This window comes from Tupaia chinensis, unplaced genomic scaffold (genome assembly GCF_000334495.1).
Source record: "Tupaia chinensis unplaced genomic scaffold, TupChi_1.0 Scaffold000350_1, whole genome shotgun sequence".
Classification (NCBI taxonomy): domain Eukaryota; kingdom Metazoa; phylum Chordata; class Mammalia; order Scandentia; family Tupaiidae; genus Tupaia; species Tupaia belangeri.
Window position 1 is genome coordinate 5,657,105 of NW_006159844.1, and position 13,433 is coordinate 5,670,537.

At 40.6% G+C, this 13,433-nt stretch overlaps 1 protein-coding gene across 1 annotated transcript in view; it reads left to right on the top strand.

Moving 5' to 3' along the window:
- Positions 1-13,433, top strand: part of LOC102498492 (uncharacterized) — a 50,481-nt gene that overhangs the window by 1,703 nt on the left and 35,345 nt on the right. Inside the window, exon 2 of the mRNA XM_006152380.2 lies at positions 11,954-12,075. Coding sequence (XP_006152442.1) covers positions 11,954-12,075 — 122 coding nt within the window. The remainder of the gene's footprint in view (positions 1-11,953; positions 12,076-13,433) is intronic.

Consider the following 13,433-nt stretch of genomic DNA (forward strand, 5'->3'; position numbering starts at 1 on the left):
AGTGATTTCTTGCTTTCTGTCTAGCGAGTGCACGCACCCTATAGCAAAAACCTCTCCAAAAAAAAAGAAAGACCTGGTTCTAGGTGTGTGATTTCGCTGCTGATTGAGCAAACCTTGAGACCCACCATGTGCCTGACCTCTTTCCTGAAAGAATAAAAGGGGGTGGTATTTAGCCCTCCTCTCCATTACTCGCACAAATTTGTCAGCCTCTGTAGGACACTACCTGAGAAAGCATTTTGGAAGAGAAACTGTAGAGCTGTAAGCTTTTACCCCAGGTAAAATCGCCTGTACCTAAGTGCATTAATTTCTTCGATAGTAAACGGACTGTTTAGTAACATTTTTTTCAGAGGAGGAGAGAGAAAAGAGGAAGGCTTTGATTTTAATGTAATGCCCATTAATATAATGCAGTAATAAGCAACAGATAGAATGGAGGAAACATAAGTAGTCTGATTATCAAAGATTTATTCAGGCAAAGTGAAGTCTGACAAAAACACAAGAAAATAAGGGAACCAGCAGTTAGCGTAATAGCTATGTCACTGGATTCCCACGTAGTCGACCGCGGTTCGTGTCCCGGACCTGGTGGCTTAAAATGCGCGCCGGCCACGTGTGCCCAAGATCCCAAGAGGAGATGTGACCATCCCCCCTGGGGGGTGATTTCTCGCTTTCTGTCTCTCTGTCTCTCTCTGTCTGTCTGGTGAGCGCGGGCGCCCTATAGCGAAAATCTCTTCAAAAAAACACACAAGAGGGAACCAGCAGTTAGCGTAATGGCTATGTCGCTGGACTCCCACGTAGTCGACCGCGGTTCGCGTCCTGGACCCGGTGGTTTAAAACTCATGCCGGGCGCATGTGCGTGCGTGCCCAAGATCCCAAGAGGAGAATGGAGGAGAAGGGATTGCGGCATGACCATCCCCCCTGAGGGGTGATTTCTCCCTATGTCCCCCTCTGTCTGTCTGGGGAGCGCACGCGCCCTATAGCGAAAAACCTCTCCAAAAAAAAAAAAAAACACACAAGAAAATAGGATATTCTTCGTTTGATAACTATAATAAACTACACCATGCCTTTGTACATACCGCTAAACATTGATTCTCATCCAGACTCAAGATTTGAAATATTCTTGTTTGCTGATAATTCCTGATTTTAGATTTTAAACTCTGACCTCTGCCTAAAACTCAGTCTATTTGATGTTAAGAGTCAATAGGTAGGTTTGAGTATTATTACTACACATTTTTCAGAGCCATTTTAGTTAGATAAGAAGCCACGCTAAAATTAATTTGAACATCTGATAGTGAGGTTTATCCTGGAAAAAAGGTAGAAAACCAGAGATACAGGTTCATATTTATATACACATACAAGATTATATCAAGATAGGAATTTCCAAAATATCCCAAATCTCATACATCATTTCATCTATTTCATTCATCACATCCTAGCTGTCTGTAAAATGATGCCAATTTCCATCTGTTTTTGTCCACATTCTCAGTAGAAGATAATTCCAAAAGCATTGAGTACCTACAAAAATGTTTCATGCCGCCTATCTTTGGCAGTTTTAGATGTACCAAAACATCCTTGCCCTCAAGATTTCAGTCTTATGGAGCCCTTGGAAATCTAAATCTCAAACCATAGAGCCATAGATTGAGATCTCATTTTTCAAAACTGCAACACTCCAAAGTGTCTTTGATGATAATTTTGTAAGCAAGAAGACCTATTATCACTAGCTAGAGAAGATATTATACTTATTTTAAAGGCATTTTCTATGTCTTTTTTCAGCAGACCTTGTAATCAGGAAGCTCAAACAATTTGTTAATTTACAAAACATCTTGAGTTTCTAAAGAATGTTTATCAACATGAATAATTTAAGAAATGAGGGCTTTGGGGCCAGCAGATGGCGTAGCAGTTACATCGCTAGACTTCCATATGGCCTACCGCAATTCGAGTCCTCATCCAATGGCTTGTAACTCATGCCATGGCAGAAGTGTGTGTGTGTGTGTATGTGTGTGTGTGTGTGTGTGAGTGTGTGTGTATATGTGTGTATGTATGTGCGCATGCCCAAGAACCCAGAAGGAGAATGGAGGAGAAGGGATTACAGCATGGCCATCCCTGAGGGGGGGATTTCTCACTTTCTTTCTCACTGTCTTCTGTCTCTCTCCTCCAGCAAGTACGCGTGCCCTAATGCAAAAACCTCTTAAAAAAAAAGAGTGTCTCTTAGCTTAAAATGTATTTTAGCAGCATGTATTTTTAATTTAATTTTAATTGACATAATAGTATATTTTAGGTTGGTGCAAAAGTAATTAGTTTGAAAGTGTTGAAATTTGAGTTTAATCCTGGATACATTCTTTTTTTTTTTTTTTTTTTTGAGGATTTTTTTGCTATAGGGTATGTGCGCTCACCAGAAAGACAGAGAGACAGAAAGCAAGAAATCACCCCCCAGGGGGGATGGTCACGCCGCAATCCCTTCTTTCTCCTCTTGGGATTTTGGGCACACACACACACGCACCTGGCGTGAGTTTAAGCCACCGGGTCCGGGACGCGAACCGCGGTCGACTACATGGGAGTCCAGCGACATAGCCATTACGCTAATTACTGGTCCCAATACTGGATATATATATATTTTTTTTTTTTTTGAGGATTTTTTTGCTATAGGGTATGTGCGCTCACCAGAAAGACAGAGAGACAGAAAGCAAGAAATCACCCCCCAGGGGGGATGGTCACGCCGCAATCCCTTCTTTCTCCTCTTGGGATTTTGGGCACACACACACACGCACCTGGCGTGAGTTTAAGCCACCGGGTCCGGGACGCGAACCGCGGTCGACTACATGGGAGTCCAGCGACATAGCCATTACGCTAACTGCTGGTTCCCAATACTGGATATATTCTTAAATGTGGTTGTGTTACACGTCATCTTAATGCCCACTTATCACTTTATTTTTTTTGCTAATGACTTATTACTTGCTGTTTATCTTATACATATTTTAGAGTATGGAAATGATGTTAGACATAATGCAAATTCAAGCAGTTTTCTAACTTGAATTCAGAATGTGTCATAAGTCAGCGGAGACAACTCAAAACATCAGTTCATTTGACCCAGGAACTGCTAACAAAAGCACAGTGCATTAATGGTTCAAATTTTGCAAAGGAGGTGAAAGCCTTGAAGGTGAGGAGTGTAGGAGCGGACCATTGGAAATTGACAACCAATTGAGGACAATCACTGAAGGTGATCCTCTTAATACTATACAAGAAGGGATCAGCAGTTGGCGTAATGGCTTTGTCACTGGACTCCCATGTAGTCAACCGCGGTTCGAGTCCTGGACCTGGTGGCTTAAGCTCACGCTGGGTGCGTGTGCGCGGGTGCCCAAGATCCCAAGAGGAGAATGGAGAAGGAATTGCGGCATGGCCATCCCCTCTGGGGGGTGATTTCTTGCTTTCTGTCTCTGTCTCTCTCTGTCTTTCTGGCAAATACTTGTGCCCTATAGCAAAAACCTCTCTCCAAAAAAAAAAGAAAACAAACAAAAAAACACACACAGTTACTTTTGCACCAACTTAGTATGGATGTGGTACAGAATGGTTTTTAAATACAGGAATACAGTGTAAATCAGGGCAAAGACATCCACCATCTTGAATATTTATCATTACTTTCTGTTGTGAACATTTGAAATCTTCTAACTATTTTGAAATATACGTTGAATGGGGTCAGCCTGTAGCTTTGTAGTTAAGGGAGCCAGATCCTACGTGTCCAGCCATGGTTCCAAGCTTTGTCAGCTTGAAAATCACACCCAGCACTTATATGTGCATGCACAAAATGCTGACAGAAAGGAGTAATGGAGGAAATAAGATTGAGAGGTACTTTCTGTTTATTTCTCTCCCATCAGTGCACTGCATCATCTGGTAATAAAATTTTTAAGTAAATAAAAAGAAAGAAATATACATTAAATTATCACCAACTTGACCAGTTTTACTGTGGTATCTACTTTCTATTTTGTATCTTCCCAGTTTCTGGTAAGACGCTGCTACTCTGTAGGCAGTATAAATATGAGAGTGCAGTTACTTCTTTGACATACTTATTTCCTTTTCTTCCTTTTTTTTTTGGAGAGGTTTTTGCTATAGAATGTGTGCGCTTGCCAGAAAGACAGAGACAGAAAGTGGCCATCCCCCCAAGGCCACGCCATAATCCCCTCTTCTCCATTCTTCTCTCAGAATCTTGGGCACACACGCACACGTGCCCAGCATGAGTTTAAGCCACCGGCTCTGGAACTTGAACTGCGGTTGACTACATGGGAGTCCAGCAACATACCCATTATAATAACTGCTGGTCCCTTTCCTTTCTTTGGGTATATACCCAGTAGTGGGATTGCTGCATCCTAAGGTGGTTCTGGTTTTAGTTTTTTGGGAACCACCATTTGTTTTCCATAACAGCTGTACTAATTTAAATTCCTGTCAACACTGTACAGTAGTTCCTCATTCTCTTCATCCTTACCAGCTCTTATTCTGTTTTTCCCATAAAAGACATTCTAACTAGGGTGAGGTGATACTTCATTATGGTTTTGATTTGCATTTCTGTGATTAGTGACATTGAGCATTTTTTCATGTACTTGTTGGACATTTGTCTTCTTTTGAGAATTTTCTGTTCAGATCAATTGCCTATTTTTTAATTGATCAAACTCTTTTGCTAGTGAGTTTGAGATCCTTGTATATTCTGGTTATTAATAGCTTGCTCGCAAATATTTTCACATTTGTTAGATTGTTTACTGCATTGTGCAAAAGCTTTTGAAAGATGACCCAGTTCCGTTAACAGAGGTAAGACACTGCTACTCGGGAGGCTGACACCTCATGGAAAGCTTGGGTTTAATTTCTGACTGAACCGGAAGTACTGTGGTGCACATGCCTATACTCCCAGCTACTTGTGAGACTGAGGCAGGAGGATCTCCATAGAGCAAGACCCTGTCTTCAAAAACAAAAACACTCAGAAAACTAACGAGTGTACTTCCTCAAGTCCTGAGGTCCACAGACAGTTCACTTTCTAATTTCGCTCTCATGTGCTCTCTTGCACACACACTGCCATGTGTGCATTGTCTCTCCTGAAAGAAAGAAGTTGAACTAGCGCCATGGCTTAGTGGTTAAATGAGCTGGATCCCTTTTTTTTTTTTTTAATTGCCACAAGGCACATAACACTTGCCAGAAAGAGGAGGGAGAAAGCATGTCCCAGTGGGATGTGGTCATGCCGCAATCCCTCCTCCTTCCCATCAGAATTTGAGGCATGAACTTTATTGGGATTTGGGGTATGAACACACAGTGCTCTTGTATTTTTCAAGTTGCTGGGGCCAGGATTTAGACTGATCTGCCATTCGGGATCAGCTCCCTTAACCACCAGGCTATGGGGCCAGCCCCAAGAAAGAAAAATACTAATAAGATGTATTCAAAATTGGTTTACGTAGAACTTAAATAGCACTTTTTACTCACTTTTTTTTCTCCTAATGTGACCTTTTTAATTATATTTCTAAAATCTAATTAAAATTTCTTGAGGTTCTAATTAATACCTAACATCTGCCTAGTTTCCCTCCATAGATTCTATACTCTGTATGGAAGCTTCTCTGACTCAAATCTAATTCTAATATCTCTCACACCAGTGATTCTTGGCAAGTTTCCTTAATTCTGTTCAGTATAAACTCATTATATTAAGTTAAAATATTTCGGGACCAGCAGTTAGGGTAATGACCATGTCGCTGAACTCCCATGTAGTCAACCGCGGTTCAAAGTCCCGGACCCGGTGGCTTAAACTCATGCTGGGCATGTGTGCATGCATGCCCAAGATCCCAAGAGGAGAATGGAGGAGAAGGGATTGCGGCATGGCCATCCCTCCCTGGGGGGTGATTTCTCACTTTCTGTTTCTCTGTCTCTCTTTCTGGCAAGCGCATGCACCCTATAGCAAAAATCTCTCTCTCAAAAAAAATTTTATGGCCACTTTTTAATCCTATAACATAAACAACCATGTTAATAAAACAGTTTTCACAGAGTTTACCCTATAAAATCAAGGACTCTTATATAGAAAGGAAACTTAGACTATGACTCCTTATTAAATAGCAGTTTATGGATCTTTTATGTATAGCATGTAGTTGCTCACTCTTACACATTCAGGGATAACATGTCCTCAAACTGAGATGGAATCTTCTGTAACATTTTTTCCAATTTCAGCCTGAGAGATACCACCATCTTTAATGATTTACTACACATTTACTAAATGAATACTTAAGGCATGATAGACTTTGTACAGTGTTTTCAAACATTACCATAAGCACCTAAGAATCCTGTAAGTGCTACATTGTCATCTCTATTTTACAACAGAAAAAAGAATCTGAGGCCGGAATATTAATTTACTTGCCATAGAGCATGCTAACCAGGAAGTGGTAGAATTGGGATTTGAATGTAGTTCTAAATGAAAACTTTGACTTCTTTTTCCGTTATAACCTCTCAAAAGTACAGAGACTAGTAGTAACAGGTCTCCTATCACCATAGGTCTTCTCCATAGGTCTGACCATGGTTCTTCATATGATAGGGTAGACATATCCTTTGCCATCTAGTTGCTATCAGTACCCACCACCCTTTCCATTTGTTTCTTTTTTTCACTTTTCTTTCTTGAGAGAGAGAGAGAGAGATAAGCACCTCAGCAGGGTCTCATGCCATGATCCTTTCCCCCCAGCATTCCCGGACAGCCAGGATAATGGGCAAGCACCAGCATATGTAGGTCAACCCAAAAACACCACCAGTCTTCTCATGGCCTCCAGCGCTATAGAGCATTGTGTTATTGCTGTGCCCGCATGGTTGGGCCCTATTTAATGGACTCTTTAAATGTAGCCTGGTCAAGGGAGTAACACAGGATCGCGTCCAGGAATTGCTGAAATTCTTGAGTCCACGTTAAACTAAGTGAACTCTATAACCTAAATAACATTTGAGGCTTTTATTTATTTATTTTTTTTGAGAGATTTTTGCTATAGGGTGCATGCACTCGCCAGACAGAGAGAGACAGACAGACAGAAAGCAAGAAATCACCCCTCGGGGGGGTGGTCACGCCGCAATCCCTTCTCCTCCATTCTCTTCTCGGGATCTTGGGCACGCACGCACACGCGCCCGGCGTGAGTTTTAAGCCACCGGGTCCAGGACGCGAACCGCGGTCGACTACGTGGGAGTCCAGCGACATAGCCATTACGCTAACTGCTGATTCCCTTTTTTTCTTTTTTTTTTTAAGAGAGATTTTTGCTATAGGGCACATGTGCTTGCCGGAGAGACAGAAAGTGAGAAATCACCCCCGTCCCGGGGGGATTGGCCACACTGCAGTCCCTTCTCCTCTATTCTCCTCTGTGGATTTTGGGCATGTACACACAGGCACCCAGCATGAGTTTTTTAAGCCACCAGGTCTGAGACTTGAACAGCAGTCAGCTACATGGGAGTCCAGTGATATAACTATTATGCCATCTGCTGGTTTAAAGCTTCTCCCTTTTATTCTTAAGAGAGAATTTTTTTAAAGAAGAATCATTTCATTTTTATTTCATTTATTATTTTATTTGACCATTGAGAGAGAGAAAGGGAAACCAAGAAATCAACCGCCAGATCTGGGACTCCAACTGTGGTTAGCTATGTGGAAGTTCAGTGCCTTCACCACCACACCACCCGCTGGCCCCTAAGGGAGACTTAATTTTGCTGTAAGGCTCATGTGCTCACCAGAGAGATAAAGAGAGACACAAAGTGAGAAATCATCCCCTGGGGGGTGGCCATCCCGCAGTCTATTCTCTTGAAATCTTGGGCATGTACATACACGCACTCATGCTGAGTTTCAAGCCACTGAGTTTGAGATTTGAACCATTGGCCATGTGAGAGTCCAGCAACATAACTATTACAATATCTGCTGGTCCTGAGGCTTCTTTTCTTTTCTTTCTTTTTTTTTTTTTTTTTTTTAAAGAAATGTATACTACAGGGCATGTTTGCTCACCAGAGAGACAGACAGAAAATGAGAAATCACCCCCAGAGGGGATGACTATGGTTCCGTCTCTTCTCCATTCTCCTCCTGGGACCTTGGGCACACATGTACCTGGCATGAGTTGTGAGCTGCTGGGTCTGGGGCTCAAACTGCAGTCAACTACGTGGGAGTCCAGTGATGTAACCATTATGCCACCTGCTGGTCTCCCAAGGCTTCTCTTTTAATAGTATGTATGTATGTATGTATGTATTTAAAATTGAACGCATGTAGGAGACGGGCTGAGAAAAGGTTAAGAAGAGGTAAGTGAGACATTAGATGACCTGGAATGATATGTGTCCATCATGCTATTTCTTGGCAAGTATCCTCCCCCTTTGATTCAAATTTCATGAGTTACTTATCTTTCCCCAGGAAAGGGACTAGGAAAATGATCCCAAGCAACTCAGACTTTGGTCAGACTGCAGAGGGCTCTCCATGTAGGCTGCCTTTGGTAAATGTGCTTTTGACAGTTTCTTTCTCTGTACCTCAGTTTATCTCTGAATTAGAAGTCAAGTCCAGTGGGTAGGGGAACAATCTCTGCTTGGTTTCTCAGTTTAACCAGGGGGGCTGGCTGGCTACCACTGCCTGCTAGAGGGGAGAGCCAGCAGGTGTGTGGGTATGTATTGAGGAATAAAAATACAAGGCCTTTAAGAAAGGAGAAACATCTATGATGCATATTAGAAATCTCCTAGAACCCAAGTGATTCTTTTTTTTTTTTTTTTTTTTGCCATAGGTCAGTACATACTTGCAGGAGAGAGAAAAAGTGAGAAATCACTCCCTAAAGGGAAGGGCCACACTGCAGTTCTTTGTCCTTCCTACTCTTGAGATTTTGGATGCGCTTGCACATGTACCAATGTGATTTTCAAGCCTCCAGGTCCAGGACTCAAACTGTGGTCGGCCATGTGGGAATCCAGTGCCTCAACAACCACACCCCTTTCTTGGTAATAATTTTCATCTCTATACATTTGGCTCCTTCTAGTAATAATTTGAAATGGTAACTTAGAACATTATAAAAGATATGTTAAGTAACGAAAAAGAGCCAAAGGTCTTCCCACATTAGTTCAGAGAACCAAATAATGTATCTTGGTATTACTGCTCAAAGAGAAGTTATGTAGACAATCTTTGTATAAAAGGACATAAAGTGTTATAATGGAAAAGAATACATTTTTTCACACACAGAAAACATAGACATATGTCCTTGTGCCACCATTGGCCTACATTTTGATTTTTGTTGATTCATTTAATTTTAGAAGATTCAGTTTTCTAATCTGTAAAGCAGGGGAATATAATCTTGCTTTGTCTTCAACCTATGGGTATTAGAATAGTTAGGTGACAGGACCAGCAGTTAGCGTAATGGCTATGTCACTGGACTCCCACGTAGTCAACTGCGGTTCGCATCCCGGACCCGGTGGCTTAAACTCACGCTGGGCGCATGTGCATGCGTGCCTAAGATCCCAAGAGGAGAAGGGAGGAGAAGAGATTGCGGCATGGCCATCCCCCCTGGGGGTTGATTATATATATATATAAAAGTATTATATATATATATATATATATAAATGAGAGTCCAGCAATATAGCCATTATGCCAACTGCTGGTCACTATATAAATGAACTTTTAAAACTGTAAAACATCATCCAAATTAAAAAACAATAATTATTTAATTTTATTCAGTATTATTACTTTTAATTTGATCAGAGAGAGAGACAGAGAAAATGAGAGAGCAAGCCCCCAGGTGCAGGACTCAAACCTCAGTTGGCCATGTGGGAGTCCAGTGCCTCAACCACTGTGCCAACTGCTGTTCCCAGCAAATTTTTATTCTTGGCATGAAAATAGCATTCTGAACAAAGGCAGAATCATTTGATGTTTGAGAAGGTGAAAGAAAGGCAATCCCCTTGATGTTCTTTTCTGCTAGCAAGAATTCAGTGTAAGAAAGTCTTTTAAGAAAAAGGTAAAATATTTTGTTTTCTACTGTTCTATTTTATTAGAACTTTTTTTTTCAGTGTATATTTAACATCTTAGATAGTAGCTGATTTCAAGAGTATTTTACTTAAAATAAAGTCACCTTCTATTTGTATTGCACACGTGCCGTACATTTCTAAGTTGTTCTTTGTATATGAGTAGCTTAGAAATGACACTTTTTTTTTTTGAAAGATTTTTTTTTGCCATAGGGTGGATTGACACAAAGGGAGAAGAAAAGTGAAAAATCACCCCTCAGGGAGGTGACCACACTGCAGTCTCATATCCTCCATTTTCCTTTTCAGATTTTGGACACACACACACACACACACACACACACACACACCATTGTCGTTTTTCAGGCTGTTGGGTCTGGGACTCAAACCTCAGAGTGAGCCATGTGGGATCCAGCACCTAAACTATCATGCCACCTGCTAGCCTAGAAATGGTACTTTTTTTAGAGCCAACTTTAAAAAAAAAATTTATGCCTACAAAGGATGAAGCAACAGAACAATAAACACCACTTTAACACTCTTACCTAGATTCACCAAATGTCACTCTCTCACTGTACTTGCTCCATCTTTGTTCACACACACTTACACACTCTCCTCTTTTGTCAGTTCATCCAAAAGTAGCCCACAGCCATTGGAAATACACTATTTCAGTGATTATCTACTGCTATAGTGTAGCAGAGCAGCATGACTGTTGATGCCACTTGTTAGGATGTTAGTGTTTATAACCTAAAGTCTTGAGTACACTTTCTTGGATAGGGATACTCGGATTATGGTTATCTTCTTAGTAAAGCAAATAATGTAGACAAAGAATCTACATAAGGTCTGAGTGATGCCTCCTAAATTTCTAAGATCTGCCTGATCGGAGAAGAAAGATTTGACTAACTATTAGTGAGTTTAAGACCCTAAAAACTGGGACCAGCAGTTGGCATATTGGCTATGTTGCTGGACTCCCATGTAGTCGACCACTGCTCAAGTCCCGGACACAGTGGCTTAAACTCATCCGGGTGCGTGTGCGTGCATGCCCAAGATCCCAAGAGGAGAATAGAAGAGAAGGGAAAATCACTCCCTGGGGAGATGGCCACAATCCCTTTTCCTCCATCCTCTGGGAATTTCGAGCACACACGCACATGTGCCAAGCATGAGTTTTAAGCCACTGGATCTGGGACTTGAACTGTGGTTGATTCTGTGGGAGTCCAGTGACATAACCATTACACCATCTGCTGGTTCCGAAGTTCTGTATATTTTTTAATGGCTTTCCTTTTATATGATTGGCAGTTTGGAAAAAAAGGAAATTCTATTTTTAAATGCATATAGGGGGACCAGCAGTTGGCATAATAGCTGTGTCACTGGACTCCCATGTAGTTGACCATGGTTCGAATCCTGGACCTGGTGGCTTCAACTCATGCCAGGCACGTGTGCGTGTGTGCCCAAGATCCAGAGAAGAGAATGGAGGAGAAGGGATTGTGGTATGGCCATCTCACTTTCTATCTCTGTCTTTCTGGCGAGCGCATGTGTCCTATAGCAAAAACCTCTCCAAAAAAGAAAAAAGAAAAAAAAAATGTATGTAGGAGTTGAATCTGCCATTGGTTGGGTTTATCATAAATTGATGGTACCTGATAGAAAATATATCCATTGCAATCACTTAATCTAGGTATGACCATAACTATAAGAGCTTTCTTTTATTTCTTTATTTTGCTATAGGGCATGTATGCTTGCCCCAGAGAGACAGCGTGAAGAAAAGGGAAAAAGCACTCCCTAGGGCAGATGACCACATGGCAGTCCTTTCTCCTCCATCCTTTCCCTTTTTGAGATTTTGGACACGCGCACATACACATGCTCACTGTGTTTTTTTCAAACTACTGGGTTCAGGACACAAACTGTGCAGTCAGCCATGTGGGATCCAGCTTCCTTAACTACTATGCCATTGAATGGCCCTAAGAGCTAATTTTGTTTTCTTTTTTTCTTTCTTTCTTTCCCCCAGGAGATTTTGATGAATTCACTCAAGATAATAATGACATTATGTTGAAAAGCATAGCAGAAGACCTTCGGAATTGCTTACCTCTAGAAACTATGCTTTCTTCAGAACATCTAGCCCTTCAAAAAGTAAATATATTAATTACTCTGGGGCTACTTAATGATTTATCTATTCTCCCCTAACACCAAAGCCTTTTTAGCCTATTTAGTCCTAAATTGAGCTTCAAACAGTTTTTTATTTAGTGTTTCCACTGTCCCCAGGTCTTTTGAGTCCTTAACCCTTTGGCTCACGAGTATTACTCATTCAACAAAATATTTTGAATGCATGCCCATTGCCAGGTGCTCAAAACTTTTAAAGTGATTAAAGGTCAACAATCTGGCCCTGCCTACATCATTGTCCTAGTTTTCCTCTTCCCCTTTCTTTGCCCTCTTAACAAGGATTAAGTTCACCTTTTTGTTTCCTTCTCTTATTTTCATAATGCACATTTTGCTTATGCTTCTATTCCTTTACTTTTAGAATTAGTTCTCATTTTTCTTTAGTATGATATAAATTCCATATATCTTTAATAGTGCTATATACGTTATGAAATTTTAGTAAACTTTAGTCATTCGAAGTGGACTTTCAAAGAAGGAGAAGGTTGGATAGCATAAAAATTGAAAAGAATATTTCTACTACAGTTTGGATGTTACTAAAACAGCCCTATCAGTATCATGATATACCAATACCAAAATATATAAAATAAAGAAAAAAGTGTCCATTGCATGTCAATAATTGATACACAGTTTGTTAGTCAAACAAGTTATAAACTGTTGCTATCTTCTTCAGTTTCTATCTGATCTTTATATAGACATACATATACAGACATATATATATATATACATATATATATATATATACATATATATATATATATATACATATCTGATTTATATATATATATATAATGCGAGGGGTTTTTTTGTGTGTAGATGCAGAAATAATTGGTCAGCCCATGGCACAATGGTTGAAGAGTTAGATCCCTTATAGCTGAGTGCATAGTTGAGTTTGAGTCCTGGAACCAGTGACTTGAAAAACACGCCAGACACATTTATGTACATGCCCAGAATCCCAAAAAGAGATATGGAGGAGATGGGATTGTGGCATGACCATCCCCCATGGAGTGTGCTTTCTAACTTTGCTGCTCTCTCTCTGTGTCTTTCTCTCTCCAACAAGTATGTATGCCCTCTGGCAATTAGAAGGAAGGAAGAAAGGAAAAGGAGAAAAAAGGAAGGAAGGGGAAGGAAGAAAGAAAGGAAAGAGAGAGAGAGAAAGAAACCATTTTTAGGTATCTAGGTAGATTCTTTAGTTGAGGTAGAAGGAATCTGACATTTTTTTCTTTGTAGCCACTTGCTATTACATCATGTATACTACCAGTATGAGAAAAGGGCTACTGTTTGAAAGCCTAAGGTTTTTAATAACCTTCTTTTCCCTTTTTTTTTTTTTTTTT